At 37.5% G+C, this 18,606-nt stretch overlaps 1 protein-coding gene across 4 annotated transcripts in view; it reads right to left on the bottom strand.

Annotated features, from left to right (window-relative positions):
• IFT81 (intraflagellar transport 81) overlaps window positions 1-18,606 on the bottom strand; it is a 73,935-nt gene that overhangs the window by 17,509 nt on the left and 37,820 nt on the right. For 2 of the 4 annotated variants that reach the window (XM_075041348.1, XM_075041347.1), the window contains exon 18: window positions 15,075-15,120. In XM_075041348.1, coding sequence (XP_074897449.1) covers window positions 15,075-15,120 — 46 coding nt within the window. Of the gene's footprint in view, window positions 1-12,429; window positions 14,132-15,074; window positions 15,121-18,606 lie in introns of those variants that run through there. The other 2 variants (XM_075041346.1, XM_075041345.1) reach the window with 2 other exon arrangements.

The raw sequence follows: 18,606 nt of genomic DNA, 5'->3' as shown, positions 1-18,606 counted from the left end.
AATTCTGCCATCACAGGAATTTTGGCTGAGTTAAATGTGAGAAAAGATTTCAATTTTGAGCATGAAATTTCTTTTAACTGTGATTTCTTATACAACATATGCCATAGAAATGAGGAAAAAAACCCTGCAGTTAGTGTGAGGGCCTTCTGATCTTGCGGAAGGATCCTGTGTGCCTCAGTATGTTAGTGCTTGAAAGGATTTAATATAGATGTTTTTGGAAAGGAATGAGTTTTATTTGTACCTGATACCAATAAGGTTTTCTTTTTCAAACAGATTTAATAGTCATCAGAGCTGTGCTGTAGATAAGATATTCTAAAGAAAATTAAAATTTTTGCACGTAACATTTTAAATTTAATTACATCACAAGCTACTAAAATTGAAATATTTATTTTTACTTTAAGAGATATCATTGCCAAATTTCAAAGCCATATATAACCCACTACATTTATGTACTGACCACTGGAAAAGTTGCGCTAGAAACAGTGTACCAGTTTGGATTATTCCAAGAATATCATGATCTTAAAAGGCAATAGACATTAAATACCCAATACATGAGAATAATACGGCAATTCATTCTTTTATAACTTCAGTATTGCTCCAGGTTTTTTGCTTTCTAAAAATGGATTTGTGTAAAGAATGTCTTTGCAGCTGAACTTTTGTGTAGTGATTTTGGCAGATTGAACCTAATATTAAGAACTTAAATATACTTGAACAGCACCTGAATTTTCCTGCAAGGTATAATAAAAGGCAGCAAGCAGACCCCCAATTATATAAGCAATAATGTAATTGCTGTTCTGCTTGACAAGGTCATAATCTGATTTCTGATTATATATTAACAGCAACAAGTCAAGATACTTCCAAGAAGATGGATATCCAACATCATTATTTCAGTATTCCACGTGTCTTTTAAAAATTTCTCTTTTCTTTCAAGAATGAAGTCTGTTCTCTGAGTTGCAGCTGAAGAATGAGGGCAGCTCAGGCCACCCCAAATCTCAGGAGATCAATAGTGTTAGCAGCTGATGATCTAATTATGGATTATTTGGGTCGGACTCTTTTCTCCTAGCTAGGTGTGACTTGATTGACTCAAAAGAGGTTAGTTCATTCAGTTCATAGGGGTTATAGCATGAGTGAATCATTCCCCTAATAACTGCCATCCTATTAATCATAAGGAGAGTCTAACATTTCCTATAAACAGACATTTTGATCTTGTAAGACATTTTTTATGCATATCTTAATGATAATGCATGAATTGCTGGCAGGTACGTATGTTATTATTACAGCTGTATTAGTTATGTATATTTTTAATAAAGCTTAGGATGAAAGCATTTACTCAGAAAAATACCGTTACAAATATTTCCTTTGCAATGTATCTCTTAATTTTGCAAAGGCATATATCCAAAACAGGCTGTTGTAGTGTGTAATCATTCATGTGCTCATACCTTAAGCTGACCATAAACAAGACACATGATGATGTAGGGTTTATTACATATTTTAAATTTTCATTGCTTAAGCGACTGAAAAATATTGTCTACTTGAATTACATAATAACCCATAACTGGTCTCCAGTATTTTGGAGTTTTCCACAGTTTCTTGCATAAGCATTTTTATAATCTCCCTATTGTTCTGTTTTACCTCATATTAACTATATCAGCCTTACAGAACATGTACAATGTGTCTGGGCATTAATGTAGCACTCAGTAAAACTCATGAAGTCCTGCCTTACAATGAGCAAGGCTCAATGTAAATGATGGGGTACACTAATTAGGACAGTCTATTTTCTCTTTTGTTGTTCCAAAATCCTGTTTAGGAGATTGGAAGGAATCTGTCCAAGACATTACATCAGGAAAGGGACTTAGGCTGATTTATACCATCATGTAGGCAGACAGATTTCCAGAACTTTATGTTCTAGTTTAACAGATGCATACGTTCTCTGAGGGGAGAACAATGAGTTTATGGAGGGAAAAGCATTCCCTGGAAAATCAAAAAAGCCAAGGTGATCATTCTGCATCTTTGTATTTCATTTTTTGAGAATCACACAAAGGAGAGGAGCAAAGCTAATCAGAAGTCATGAGTATTAATTTCCTGCCTTCCAACACTGATTGCCTGGTAAGCATTTCTTAAACGATAAAATATTTCTGTCTTGGTTTTTGTTATTTAACTTTGTGATTGCTCAACATCCCGTTAGGGGAGTAGGTTTTGATGAAGGGGAAATTTCACCTTTGCTTATAAGCTTTTTAATAAAACAGTTGTTATTTTTCTAATTTGTCTTCAGACTGTCTTGAGCTGATCCCTGAAGCACATCAAGGACAACAGGAACTGCAGACACAGGTGCAGTTCTGCAAAACATTTTCTTTGACAGCGAAGGCAGTTGAGGATGCTCCAGGCCCTTGTTCTCTGTGTGCCTGCCCACTTGCTCCCAGCTCCTTGCCTGCTGCTCTCTATCCCTTTGGTTGTGCTTTTACAATTATTTGTGGCTATGAACTGAGTAACCGAGTTAATAATCATCTTTCACCGAGAGACTGTGGTAAGCCTGACCATACAGCCCCACAAAATGTTGTGTCAGCACAACTGAAAAAACATTTTCACAGTAATTGCGAGCAGGTTTAGACTATGGTACTACAGAGCAGGCCAGTCTCACTTTTTCTCTCAGGCTACCAGTTGGTTTTTCCTAACTATTCAGTAACGTGTGTCACTGTGCGCTAGTGTAATCCATCAATGAATATACTAACATAGAATTTTTTAAGTCATCTGGGACAAGATTCTTTTGAATGCAAAGCTGCTGTCTTTCATAGGCTTTCTCTCCAGGCAGTCTGGGTTTTCTTTCCAGCTGTTTTGCTCCACAGGCACTGTAAGTGGGAGTGAGTGTGCTCTGCCCATGACTTAGCTTCTTGCATGTTCTTTAACTAGCCCACTCACCTTAGTGTAGACCCTTCTAGCTTGTTGACAGCACTTAAAATAATAATTTATTTAAAAATTTATGCAACAAGCGTGAGCCTGTATACAGCATCTTACACGTATCTTACACAGATACTGCGTAGACCTGCTTGTCCACAATGTGTGGCTGCAAACAAGCCTTGAAAAAGGGGTTTCAGATGGGTCAGTTCTCCAAAACTCTTAACACACAGTCAGTCATACAAGGAGTTTGCTGATGAAGCACAATGTGGTTACAACTGGAGGAACATGGGTGTGGGGACTGTTTTTTTTACCATTGGTGCAGCAATGGCTATGAAACAACAGTCCTATGGGAAAATAATTTTTTTATGTAGAACATGTTTTCCAATGGCTCTGCTTTGGGCAGACTGGCTGGGATTACTGCTGGCTCTGGTCTAGTGGCAGGAGGTGTGTGCGTGTGTGGAGTGCACGTATGTGCGGTTTCTCTTTTGAAACAGTGTTTTGTGAATTTTGGTTTACTGTCTGTGCCTTGTAAAGATAAACTGTACAGAATGCATTAGTATATACCAACTAATGATTTCGGTTAAAAGCAGAGTTCTCACTACTATTTTACTGGAGGGATTTTGTTTTTGAAGGAGCTTTGGCTTAAGTTCCATACAGTCTATACAGCACCCTGCAATTAAGAAGCTCCATCTAATTTTTTTTGGCCTTCTTTTAGATTCCAGGTGCAAATTATTGCTGGATTTAATCTCCTGGAAACCTACATCCTCATTGTATTCAGGGAGCAACCACAGTATGTGCAGTAAGAGGGCAGGCTTAATCCATGATTACTTACTCTGTGCTTTATCTCTAGCCAATAATCACCCCCAACTTAATTAGCTAACAATGTATTTAGGTATTCAATATTTATGCATCAGTGAAGCAATACATTGCAAACCACTCTATTTGTTGAACGCCTTTTTATAAAAACTGGATATACCCACATGGATTGTTTCAAACAAAAATAAATTGCACCAGCACTATGTATTTGCAGGTAAAATTGGCTCTGATGCAGCTGCTGTATCAAAGACAAATATCCCTTGTTATGAAACTCCAGGGTCCACGCCTTTCCATGGAGAATATAATACTGTAAGCATTGCTGAACCTGCTGTGAAGAGTTCATCTGATTCTAATGAAACTACACAGTAACAGGCTGTACATCTTGTAAGTAAGGAGAACATTTCCATTAAAGCTATTTGAGTGGGTTGTATTTTTTTGTATTGACTAAACAACCTTTTTTTTTGGTCTTTTTTTCAAAAAGTATAAGTTTTCTTTTGAAAATTTTAACTTTGCATTAAAAAGCTGTGGATTATTTAAACATGATTTTTCAGGTTTTTTTTCAAGAATGAATATGAACATTTAAGGTTTTTTGTTCTCTTGAGACTGAAATTTTTCATGGGGAAAATGGTTTTACTCCCCTGTGCTTGTATATGCTCGTATCAACAAAAGTTCAGTTTTTATTTAAGGCCAAATTTATCAGACTGAACAGGAGTTATCATCATTGACCGGGCTATTTGTTAACTGAGGTTACCCTGGATTTGTTCTCACATACAAAAGAAAAATTTAGTGCTCCAGTGATAAATCTGCTGCCTTTCTATTTGAGGTCTAATTCTAACCAATTCCAGCATGCCAGTACACTGAGGAGTAGATCAAACAAGCAGAAGCAGCAGCTTTGACCACAGCTGCCTGGGGCAATAAACCAGAAGCACAAACTCTCTCGTCCCTTACCATGTTCTAAGCCAGCCGGTTTTTCTCTTGGAATGCTTTCACATTCATGCATCTTTACATTTTTTGAAGACAACATTGAATAATATTCAAAATCTATTAATTTCCTCTAGATGTTTAAGGAAAAAAAATAGAATTTCCTGTTATTTCTGTGCTAGGTTATATAATCAATGTGTTTCAGCTACAGCACAAAGCAGACACTTGTAAAAAACTGAAAATGTACACAGAATAAGCACACAAATAAAAAGTTGCCCCAGAGTGCTGTATACTGGTTTATAACTGAGAGACCTCATCTTTGTTTGCATGCATGCACATGCACACACACAGTGGTTCTATTTAGGACTGCTTCTCCTGATATTTATCTTCTGGGGTTATAAAAAGATCTCAGGGTAAGAGGAAATCTCACGTTTAGTTGACTCCATTAGCTCAATGAAGGTAGCTGTGATGCTTTTTATGTTTGACATTCCATGTTACAACTTAATTAAAAACTCCTTCGGGAATCAGCTTTACATTTGTCTGTATCATATTTGTTTATCTGTAGCTGTTACGACCTTTCCGTTACACATGTCAATGAATAATCTCATTGCAAATGTACAGACATTTTACTTCTGAATTACTTTTTAGGGAGTGGCAGGGGTCAGACGAGGATACTCGAAGCTAGGACACTGACTACTGCACTGGGAAATTTTGTGACATTTGCTTTATCATTCCTTTATGTTCAAATAAACCAAACCTCGGGCTAGGATGAGGTTTCGGGGGTATGAACAACAATATAAATAGCAGCAACATCTTTTATCTGGCTATATGGTCAAAAGACTTTACTAAGAGTTGTTTGTAAATTATTTTGAGATTCTATGATGAAAGTTGTTATACCAAATAGTTTATTTTAATCTGTTTTGTCCACATGCTAATGTAGTGATGTTCACATACATATAGGTTCACAGGATCAGTTAAGAGTTGCTTCTTTTACGCTGTCCACAACTACTTCACATGACAATGACATAAAATCAGGGAACTGGATATTCTAGAGTTAGAACTTGAGCCATCAGTCATAGTAAGTATAAAATAGAGCTACAAAAATATGTATTGACACTAAGTGTGATCAAATGAATATAAACAATTACTCCCAAGTAGTACATTTACATCTGCATTTGCATATACTGGCAGGTCTAGATCTAGTTTCCATATTATACTTTGTATTTGATCATTAGGTAACACCAGACAACATTATTGTTGTAGAGATATTGTACAGGATAAATGACAAGAATACTGTACTCTGTCAACTCTGTATTCACAGCAGTGAAACTGCATTATCATTGCAACAAACTAATTCCATTTTGTTAGAGTGCAGTATGCCTATTAACAGAGTAACACAAATGAATTAAAATATATTGATTATATAGAAAATTAAGTGCAAACTATTTAAAACATCTTAAGTGATTAGATGTAATAAAATTTTACAGATACAATTGCACAGCTGGCAAACCAAAGTCAGAAGAAAACACTTAGATGTACCCAGAACCTGGCTCCTAACCTTGGCTTTTAAACTTGAAGCTTGACAAACAATATTTCTCCTGTGATCTGGACAGGTGGCAGTCCCATCATAGAGCATTCGCCAGCATTACCACTCTCCTCATTTAGACTTTACATCAAGTCTGTGTGAGCTCTGGCTTGAAATCAGATTCTTTGTGTCTATAAGCAAAGACAAAGGCTAACACTTACTTATTAACACTAGTTCTAAAGAAGCAGAGGTATTACATAAAGGACCACTGTTCATTTAGATTACACAATATTTTTAAGGGACATGTGATACATCAGAGGACTATTTATATGTACAGTTAAAAGTAACTGTTGTTTACCTAAAATAATTCTTATCCTAAACAGATCAACACTTCGAAGAAGGTACAGAAAAACAGTTCTACAATAGCATAAAATAAAACTGTCTTATTTGTGGGTACGCAAAAGGATTAAAGAGTATAATTTTACTCTCTTAGACCAAATGAAGTCCTAAATTGGAAAAGCAGCTCCATCCAAGGTCGCCTCTGTTGTTTCCAAAAATATCTTGAAACAAACGCAAGAGGGGCACTTTGTTGGGTGTTATCTAGACATATATAGTTTCAATCAAATTCTTCAAGAAGTGTCAGAATAAAAGTCGAACATTTGTTTGACACTGCCAAGTCACTAGCAAGTGAGTCCCTTCAAAGATTGAAAATAACTTTGATAACAGAATCAAGAATTATGGGATGTTTTCTTTACACTTAAAAAAAAAGCCACATTAATTTGGGATGGAATTGTAAACACTTTTTAGGCATTTCGTAAAAGGATTGTATAATTCTTTCCGCTACACAGGGTGAAGTGTTACGAGGCTGTGTTAATGATCCCAGGAAAATATTTATAGTGCTTTTTCCAGTATATGAGTTCTCTCTTTCCCTCTCGTATTTTACGATCAACCTTCACTTCATTCAGTTAAATCAACAAGCAGAAAAGAACCTTCAGTGCATATAGATTTTAAAGTGATGCATTTCATATACAAATGGTTGAAGTACAGTGTAACAAAGAAGAAATACAAAAGGAATAGTAAGCACAACAGTAACAACCCACTATGAAGTATGCCACGCTCCACCTCTTTGTTAGAAGAATTTAGATTGCTTTCTAGTTATTAGCTGTGGGAGATATTTTCCTAAGGAGACTTAATTTTGAGATGATGTTGTCATTGCCCATGAAATAATAAATGCCCAATTTTCATTACTGTCTTCTGAACATTAACTAGATCTCTCACTGTTTCATGGCTCACTCATGCAGATACCTGAGCAGTCTAATCAGCCTACGTAAAATGAAAATGAAGTAGAGAAATCCTTTAGAACAAAAGATGCAACATGAATGTAAAATATTAGTGGAACAGGTTGTCTGTGGGTGACTTTCAATGTTCTGATAGAGTTCTGTTTTCTTTTTAATATGCTATAAAAACATGGCATCCTTTAAAGCATGGAATAAGGGAGATGGGTACAATGTTTTATAAATACTTAAAACAATACAAAGATTTTGAATGCTGCAGTCCACAGAATGCAGTCTTGGAGCAAGGCATCATTTAAATAGCAGTTGATAGGCAAAATGCATAATTTTCATGTGATTTTTGATTTTTAGATTTTCAGTTTTTAGAATCCCAAATTAATCAGCCCCTTTTGTTTTTGGTAATTCTGCACTAATGGCTCTGAGATTTCTGTGATAACTGAAAAGAAATGCTTAAACACTAATTTACTTGCCAGAAAATACTGCAATAGTGTAAACCAAGCAAACTGCTGAATTCTTCACATTTTATAACCCTAGAAATTCAACTGCTATTTAAAAAACAGTAATCCAGTAAAAGAAAAGCATTAAAACCCCACAAATTTTATTTTAATTGCAGAAAATATCAATCAAGAATTTTGTGGAGTTTTCTTCAGTATGAACCAGTTGTAAAATTTATAAAGAAGAAATTGTGAAATTAATTCCTTCATTATTTCCCTTACATGGTTATAATTTGTACATGGTGTATGCCTTTATGGTTTTGTTGTTGTTGCTTCCTAAGTGCCAGACATATTTTCTATTCCATTCCAGGGGAAAGAAGTAGGGAGAGAGAGAGGAATTTATCTTTGAAAATTGGTAAGATCCCATTTTCTATACTCCTATCAACTGCATTTTTTTCTGGCATTAGCAAAATGTGCAGGATTTGGTTTTATCCTGTTTCAAAAGTAGACCTAATTAAGTGCTTATTCTATAAATGAGTGTTTTTAAAACTTGAGCGGTTGCAATAAAATTTAGAAGCTTAAAAATGACATGTTATTCTGTAATGACAGTCTAAACTGAAACAGTATAATAGACATTGCCTTGAGTAGATCCATTTGCAGAAGAACTCTAGTTCTTGGCATTCAGCAAATGCTGGCTGTGTGCATCTTAATTTGCAAAACCACACTTTTTTTTCAAAACTGAAGAATGGAAATGCAAAAAAAGGTAAAAATATACTTCTTTTTTATAATAAATATAAACAATGCCTTTAAATCAAGGTAATGCATAAAATTGTGTTTTAATGATAAACACTATAAATACTTCAGCACTAGATTTGTGCAAGACAGCCTCTCCTAGATGTCTAATAAAAATCAAACCATATTGCTAAGGACTTGTGTGTTTTGATTGTTTGTGCTGAGAAAAACTTGCACACACATTTAATTTTTGTTATAAATTAGGATGTGTCTAATGGAACATTGATTTGTCTTGGATTAAAGCCATTACTTTAGATAATTACAGTTCTTTTTTATTCTCTGTGTCTTATAAATCTGATGCTGGCCCTTTAATTCCTGCTTGTTCTGTCAGGAGGAAGAATACAGAGCTAAATCCAGCAGACCTTATTTTGGCAAAACTCCCACTGAAGTCAGTGAGGGTTTTGTGAAAGTAAGGACAGCATGATTTGTCTCACAGTTCCTGCTGATTATTTGGAACATGTTTGCTCCCCCCTCAAACACCAGAGCTCCTCACCGAGTTTGACATCACCACGGCACAGTGGCTTACAGCCGTTTTTTGTCTGTAAGCTAGAACCAGGAAAATCAGTGTACTGCAATTGTGAAAAATACCCTTTTCACCCAGTGACCTTGGAATAAAACAGACTGCTTTGGGAGTTTGGAGACCGCTACTGTGGAACTAAGGCTACAGAAACAGAGACACTGAGAATTTGGAGAACCGATTTTAAATTCATGCTGAGAATTTAAAGAACTCTTTAAACAAGTTGGAAATTGGTCAAATTCTGATTGTTAAAAAACAGCTACCCCATTGGGTGTTGCCCAGACAGGTGGTACCTTGTGATAAAAACTTCTGATTCGTGTAATATTTCCTCACTGGCATGCCCATGAAAATTTCAATTCTGTTTCCATTACAAATTGCAATAGAGAAAGGCAGTTGAAGAGTTAACAGCATTCCTTCAGCAGGAAACCTACTGCTACAAATGATAACACAGGGCACACCTGCAGATTGAGTTCTTTATTTTTTTCTCTTGAGTCTGTACAAATACAAGGCCAATGAGAGGAACCAGATCTGCAAGCATCAGCGCTCTCCTCATCCGCAGACAAGATGATGGAGTAATGCCTTCCCACACTCCGCTGTGTCAATGTGTCATGACCTTTCTCCCAAGGGGACACCTTTCGGGTGACAGCACTTCAGTCCCCGTGGTCTTTCAGTCATACGGTGGAAGCTGGCTCCATGCTAGCCAAACACTGCCAGAGTGGTGATTTAGGAATTGGACTGATACTGCCAAATTGCTCTGCATAGATCACTTGCTGAGGACAGCCACCAGGTAGTTAGTTAGCAGGGAGCTTTCAGTCGCTGTTCATCTGGGCTAGACATGAAATAGTGATCTAAGGAGAAGCAGCTCTGTACTTTATTTCCAGTTCCTGAACGAGCAAGTCACTCAGAGAACAGATTTCACATTGCTTATTGGGTACTACACTATCCATGCTTATTAATCAGAACATCCTCATTGTGAGGACATTTTCTAGGCACTGAACTGTTGCTGAATAATTCTGCTGTATTGTGTTTGATAACAGTGAGCAGCGTCATAATGTAGGAAAGTCTTATCAAGAAAGCTTTGGAAATCAGTACATTTAAACATAATAGAATCATTTAGGTTGGAAAAGACCTTCAAGATCATCGAGTCCAACCATCATCCATGCCCACTAAACCATGTTCTGGAGTACTTTGTCTATGTGCTTTCTGAATACCTCCAGGGATGGTGACTCAACCGCTTCCCTGGCCAGCCTATTCCAATGTCTGACAACCCTCTCAGTAAAGAAATTTTTCTTAATATCCAACCTAAATCTCCCTTGCCGCAACTTGAGCCAATAAATACAATAGCAGGGCCTAGCTTTTATGATTGTGGGCAACTAGATGCATATGACTTCATTACTAGTAATATCCATGGGACTAAAGATATACAAGTAAGTATTCCTAGATTTGGGCTACTTAAGGAAGTCTAAGAACATTTCTTTTATTTATTATAGTTCAAATGGAAGTAAAATGGTACCACTAACATAAACAAAATAATCTGATATCCAGATGGTAAAATGGCTGGTCATATAACACGGTAGATGTACTGTTTTCTCATGCTTGTTTCTGATGCCTGTAACTATTTCATCTCTTAGGCCCATGTGGAAATTGCCTGTAGCGCTAAGGACAGCTGAAGCCAACGTGAGTAAGTAACGCAAAGCTGCAGAATACTCTAGTAGTTCTATAGCTGGAATACTTCCTCATCCAGTCCTGGGTAAAGACAAGGAGCAGCCTTCTGAAACAAATTAAGCTGCTATTCATGAGTGACTGCTCGGATCAGTGTTCTGACTGGAAGAAATTTGGTAAGAGCTGGAGCCCCAAATTTAGCTATGCACATTTTTGATTTATTTAGACCTTCACAAGGAAAAGGCAGGTATTTTTCCATATGATATGTTTAATCTTATTAGTTAACCAGCTAGGCTATTAATAATAACAAAGTTAAAAAATCAGAAGTAAGCTTTTTGTTGCAAGTTAGGAAGTAAAGATAAAACTGTGAAATTGAAAGGTTTTTGAACGCTCCCATCAAATCATGAACTAGGTGGAAAAGCCAGGGAACAGAATCCATTAAAGTTGCATTTATTAAATGTCCACTTGTATAAAAAGCTAAAAATAGCATTTGAGTTTTTCCAGTTTTCTTTTCATAACAGTTATTATGATTTTCTGCTTCATCTCAGAAAGTCATTTTGCTGCTGCTGTAGTGTATAATCTGTGTGCCCTTTCTTGGTGCAGTACAAATGACAGAACACTAATCAGATCAGAACAACAATCACGTCATCTTTGAGTAACTAGCAATAAAGTGTTTTTACAAGGAAGAAAGATGAACTATTTTTAGGGTAACTCTGAACAGAAAACCAGAAAATTATTATACTCAATCTTAGTCTACATCATTGCTATGAATTTCAAAAGCATTGCTTTTCCCTGGGCAGCAGGCTAATCCATGTAATACACCTTTGCGTAAATGGTCCAATCAAATAGGGTTTCTAGGGTTTTGTTAAAAGTTTTTACTTGAAGTATATAAAATCTCCTTTCTCATGGTCTGTCTGGTGACTCTGAACCATACAGGCTGGTTCTTAAGTAACCTAAATGCCCATTTTTGGTGATTATCCCATGTTTTCAGCATGTCTTTCATCTAGTTGTCTGTGCTGGTTTACTATTGCTGGCAAGTAATCAGCAAAACCCTCCTTTGGAAGTCCAGGTATGTGACTACCATAACTTTCTTCAGCTCAGCAGGCCCTACAGTGCAATTCAGGTGAAGTATGGTAATACAGGGCTAGCAGGGAGAAAAAGGTATAGCTGTCTCTGGAGATGGCTGTGCCCACACTACATAGTCTGCATATGTCCTTTTCCTGAGCTTCTCATCGATATGGCCTCCCTTCAGTGCCTTACTAAAGCTTGTTCTCCTGCTGTGGAAAGTAATCAACTCATGCAAGCAGCGGGTGGTGGCAGCGGTGCACATTCTCCCCACCCTGGCCAACTCTACCTGTGCCTATGTCCTACACCACAGCTTTCCTTCCACACTCGCTGAAAATGTGCGTAGGGGAAAATGTGCTGCTTCTCCTTGTCCTGGGAAAGATTAGTGTGCAGCTGTTGAGAAAGACTATCTTCAGCTATTCAGCAGCGTGGGAGGGCTTACATGAGGATGTCCTGGGATTCCATGGATCTGAGACCCACTCCTTACACATACACTGCAATTTTGAACCCTTTGGGGGCACCTGAAAGAAATTTCATTTAATGACCCATTCAAACCTCTTTTTCCTGTGGCCCAGCAAGCTACTTGTCACTAACAATTTACCTTCTTTCACCTAAGAAATGGAAAAAAAAGAATGCCATACAGTCAAAATGTAGTCATCAGATTTAATTTTAGTTCTGTTAACAAATACATTTAATGCAAAGACAAACTAGGAATGATATATAATTACCATACTCTCTCTTAATATAGAAAACAGCAGAAGATCTCATAGTTAGGTACCAGAGAAAGCAAAATTATTTTTTATGTCCTGAAAAGACATTCTACTTCAGGCAGGAAAAACCAAAAAAAACCCCCAACCCTATCTAGAAATTCAATAAGCCAAGAGACTAAAGAATAGCAAGAGTTCTGGTCCCGCAGACTTATCTCTCTGCTTCTGATCTTTGATTGTGGCTAAGAGGCGCTCATCCGAGACGATGAAGCGTGAGGGACAGTTTCAAGCCTCACCTACTTTCCTCTTACCCCGGGTCAGCTGTGGGTCTCATGATGCAATTTTAAGGGCAGTGACAGTTGCCTGTAGCTCACAGATCAAAGCCAGAGTACACAGCAGCCTTGCCTATTTACCTGTTTTGCGTGCCCTAATATATGCATGAACCCCTGTGCCATATTTACATCCATCAATAACCCTCCATCCCTGGGATGATCCTCTTTGGGTAGCGTAATCACTTTTGAACCACACTGCACAGACAAAACAGCACAAAATGTCCTCAGTGGAGAAAGCCGTTAGTCAACCACCATTTACACTTTCATGTGGGCAACTCAGCAAAATTAGAAGAAGGTATATGTGCAAGAAAAATATATTTGTTAAAAACAACAACAACAAAAGATACTGGAAAAAATTCAGAATCCAAGTAATTGTTCTCTGAACCTACTCCTGACGCTGTAGCAATGAACTGTCTCCTGGAAGCACAATCAGTTTAATTCAACCGTGCAAGGAAAGTATGACTAGGAGTGTGCAGGCAAGGTCTGTGCAGCTCAGAGCAAAAATGGCTCCATTCTTGCCAGTCACACTAGATGAATAAAGACAATAGGGAAGGAGAGGGCCAAGCCAGGAGGTCCACAATTATACAATATCAAGTCCCAGGCCTTGCAAAAATGTAACCTTAGATGATACAGAATAAGGAGCAGAGCAATTACATAAGTTTTCTGTGACCCTGGAGAAGGATTTCTTTTCCTTTGATCTCTCTGCAGATGCATGCCATTCCCAGCCTCATAAAACAAAGATTTACGATGAGGTTCACCCTAGTGCCCCTCTCGTAACAGATCTTCCCAACCGCGTTATGTTGTCACTTAAACAATGGAAGAAAAGCTTCATAGAGTGGTTAGTTGTGCTCTTTGTTTATCCACCAAAACCAAATAATGTACAACAAATTTATGTAGAAATGACGAAAGCAGCAATATTTAGTAAGAGGTTACCTTTAAGAAGCCAACACGCTGTCTTCCTACTTTATGTTGGTATCAAGAAGGAAGAATTCATAATACAAGCCTATCTTTACCTCCTTCCTGAATGACTTGACCAATGGCAGTTTGATTTTGTTGTTTCAGAAAACATTCTCTCTTACATTCCATTAACTGCTCAAAATCCTGCCACATTTTAATTTGCTTCATGTTTGGCCCATGACTTTCCCGTACAACTTTCTGCTTCTCTCGTAATTTCTGTTAAAAATACAAAAATATTAGATTTCTGGAACTGTTCCAAGCCACAAAAATTGCTTACATGGGCAGCTTGGAATGACAAAGATTTTTATATGCTACTGAAGTATTATTTTGTTCAAGTTTATAACACTCCTTGCAAGTGATAAAGGCATTAACGCCTGGGACTCTGATATCTGCTTTGTACGGATTGACAATTATTTAAATGTTTTAAAACTGTCTGAATAGTAGTCTTATCTATTTGAGAAGTTATGCTAAAAATTTGAGTTCACTTATATACAGAACTCTTGCAATATCAAGTTGCAACCTGCAATGGATTCATATAATGATATTATAAACATGGAATCAATGTTTTACAATTAAACCTGCTACTGATTATTAATAGCCCAAACCTGTAAAAATCGCTCACAGACTGACTCATAAGAAGGAAACTAATAAAAGAAAGATGTTTAGTGTGAATTGGTAAGCCTAACCTCATCCATGCTGATCTGAGCTTCATACAAGATTAAAAATGGACAACTGCTTTTGTTTAACACTGCTGCGCTGATGATCCCCTGGCCTTTAATAACAGTGATAAGGCTGACAGGCTCAAAATTTATTGTCTTCAACAGGTTGCTTTATATACAACATAAAATTTCAGCTGGCACAGTTTGTTATGCCCATGTTTCAGTTTCTTATCCAAATGGTTTTCAGGGAATGTGCTGTCACGTTAAGCTGTTTGACTATCTTTTACAAGCGGCTCATGCTATACTCTGCAGGAAATCAAGCCCTGAAGAGCGAGCATGATCTCTTTTCAGGGTATTAGTTACCAATGCCAGCAGTAATGGAATTTGCTTTGTAGGCTGCAATATGCTTTTTATAAAAGACTGACCACAGTCTTTACTAATAAGCCCCACAAAACTATGAACTGTACAATGTTTTTACAAAGTAAAAACCTCATTCTTACCTTCCCAAGGTTTTCTTGTTCAAGGATCATCCGTGTATACTGTTCTCTGAAGGAAATAGAAAATAATTTTATTATGATTTTATTTGGTTCTATGTAATAACAGGACAGAACAATGATGCAAGCATGGAAAGTTATGAAAGTATTGGGAGGTACATAAATGAGATAGAAGAGAAAGCATGAAGAAACCTTTTTGTCATTGGACAACATATCCCGTGACATCAAGGGTCAGATCTCTCTGATTCTCTCAGTTGTGCAGTTGGGAAAAGTGATATTGGATAAGATCTCTTACATTTTTGAAGCAGGCATGATTGCCACTCCTTCCAGCAAGGAACAGCAGCAAGATCATTTAGGTAAGATATACTTGATCCCTTTTTAATAGTGCATTTATCCTGGTGATATTCTGAGGTCAGCCAGTGGCCTCATTTGTACAAGCGTCAGAGTTTACGAATCCACAGCCCTTAATTGCTGTGAATGTGGTGTTAGAATGAGTGGGAAAATACAGGAATGAAGGGGAATAGTATTTCACCCCAGGTTTGACAAATCCAGTGACTGCAATGGAACCGCTGCGCGTTCCTCGCTTTCAGAAAACAGCCGTCACATTTAGGTGCCTAAATATAGGCTTAGAAGCATAACTGATGACATTTCATTATTAAAAATCTTGGCTGTACACCTTTGTCTGTAACAAGTGGCTGGATCACTTTCTGACATATGCAAACTTGATACATGAAACCTGACAATATAATATGCAAACCATAACAGCACAATTCAGATACATTACTATGTACTTATTTTAAAATATTTTGAAATGTGACAATAAAAAAATCTCTTCACTGATTCACTTGAAAAAAAAAAATCAATTACTACATTTTGTGTGTAACAGGTACACTTAGAGGTTGAGAGTTTGCTAACGGAATTCAAAATAACCCAACTCATGTAAAGAACTTTCCAAATTGCTCAGGGTAGGAGAACATTGCATAGAGAAATCCTAATTTCCAGAAAGAAATATCAGCCTTCATGATACCAGGGTGTGAAGGTTTGCTAGAGCATGGTGAGAAGTCGTGCAGAACCAATGCATTGCGTTTCTTATATTCCTTCCGTTTCGACTAAGTATGCCAGGCTTTTGACTGGAGCACTTGGGCCCCTGGCCACCTGGGCCCTGCCTCCTGTACTCCCTGCAGAACAGACATGCAAGGAACAAAGCTGGATCATTTTCTGATCTCGCACTCTTGGACAATTCTAGCCAGAACAAATCAGAGCCGTCTTGAGGCTGCTCCAAGTGCTGTGCTGCACAGCTGATCCCTAGCAATCCTCACCAAATCAAAGAGATGGAAAGCCACACTGAATCTTCATATTTCCACTGGCACGCAGTGTATGTTCACACACATTTGGCCTCAAGAACATACTTTTTTTTTTAAAGTAGAGTTTTCAAAGTAATCATTGGAAGATTAGATGTCTTCCCTAGTAAGTTTTTCTTTACTATTTATAATGATGACTGGAAAGAATGCAACTTAATAACTTCATTAAAAAAACACTACTTTCTATTTTTAGAGAAGATTTAGAGAAGAAAATTAACTTTTCACATTCCTAAGAAGTGACTCCACGGAACAGAGTTTATATTCAATAAAGAGGGTTGGAATTGAGACATTTTTTGTTCAATACCTTGTTAGGAAAGTGCTGTTATATTTATGGTTCATTTTTACTCCGTTTACATTCCAGTGCCTGCGGAAAAATACATTCACATTCTAAAAGGATGTCTAGAAAAAAAAATTGTCTCATTTTATATTTTGCAAAGTCCTCTATACTGAACTTTGCTGTAATTCATTCAAATGCGATGGGTCTGTGACATCTTACAGAAGGTCAAATATGTGTATAGTCACTGTGAGAGGATAATTTCCCTAGCTTCTGTGCCCACAGTTAGCAAGTGAAACAGGGACAGCAGAGAGAGTGGTAATGCTCCGTTCACATTCTCCTCACCATACCTGGAATTACAGAGCTGGACTCACGCTTAATTCCAGCATTTGGCTTTGATGGCTTGTCTGTGTGAATACTCACAGTGTGGATGTTCATTGCACACGTATTTGAGTTAGAGCATTTTTTGCTGACCATCTGTGAATAAACTCAGACCCTCCCCTTGCCTGCGAGGCCATAAAAGGACAGTGCCTGCTGTTTGACCCGCATTTCCTCTCAGCTGCTTGGCTGAGCTGTGTTGCTTTCCATACTAATGAATATTCACATAATCAATAAGATTTTCCTCACAGCCACTTCTCTTTTCATCCTGCTGCTTAATTTTGCTGTTTTTTCATCTTTCATTAGATAAATCTTTTATTTCATGCAGCTTTCCACTATTTTGTAAGATAAAGAGGCTTCTTAGCCTCCACTCACATTCTATCTCCTCCTCCTCTTCTTTTCCCACCCTAACATTAGTAGTTTGGATTCTTTACTTACTCTTATTTTTCCTACATTGTTCACTACATAGTGTTTAAACATTTCCATGCCTCAGATCCTTGCATAAGGTCTCTGTGATGGAATTAATCGAGCCCTTCATTTCCTAGTGATCTCTGCCTCATGTTCTAGAACAGCAGGAGATGCAGCTCCACTGGTACCATCGGGACAACTTCTAGTTCAAGAGGGACCTGATGGAGGAAGACAACCTCATCTCTCAGTGTCTCCTGAGGGAATCCCTGGCGTTTTCTCACTCAGACACATCGCTATCCCTGTCAATGGCCCCATTCCAGAGCCCGTAAAATCTTAGCGGTCAACTACTGCCTTTTTTCACTCCACCGTGAGTGAAGAAATTGCCTCTGGTGATACTGAATGACATTTGATTATGTATACTACCAATTAACGGTGCTTCCCTCATCGCCACCACTGCAACAGAAAGGTCCAGAAATTGTTCTGAAAGGTAAAAAGTCCTAAGAGGACAGATATCTTGGGAAATTAATTTATTCTTCCACCTCCTTTGAGAAGTGGCAGACAACTACTGGTTCTCTTTTCCTGTTGTGATGTCAGCACATTGGATGATCTGAAGCTTTCAAATGGAGTGTAGAATGATTATTAATTATCTAATTAAGCAGCTCTATCTTTGCTTTGCCACTCAGTCATGCTTTTAAATTGTTTTGTGAATGGGACAATTTTCTGAAGCATTTTGGCACATTGTACAGAAGACTGTACATGAACCACAGCTCTGACATGACCGATTACACAGATCTCAAGCGACAATCTGTCTTGTCACTGAAATACAAATGCAGAAATCTAAGAAGAGGCCTCACATCAAGAATTATATTGCTGTGGCTTTTTAAAGCCTAAGCAATAAAGCAAACTGTAGGAATGCTGATTGATGCAGACTGTGAGATGGAGAGGAAGCAGGCAGAGCCGATGCCCCCTCTGCACTGAACTAGGAATGATATACTCTGTGGAGATTCCTTGGTACAGTAATGACTACACCTTTAAGAAGACCCAATGCTACTTTCAAAACATCAGAGTGTTTTTCACTCATTCCATTCATTAAAAAATAAACCAAAAAGACCCTTGA

The sequence above is a fragment of the Buteo buteo genome, chromosome 11, assembly GCF_964188355.1.
Source record: "Buteo buteo chromosome 11, bButBut1.hap1.1, whole genome shotgun sequence".
In the NCBI taxonomy this organism is placed as follows: Eukaryota; Metazoa; Chordata; class Aves; order Accipitriformes; family Accipitridae; genus Buteo; species Buteo buteo.
This window is presented reverse-complemented; position numbering and strand designations above follow the sequence as displayed.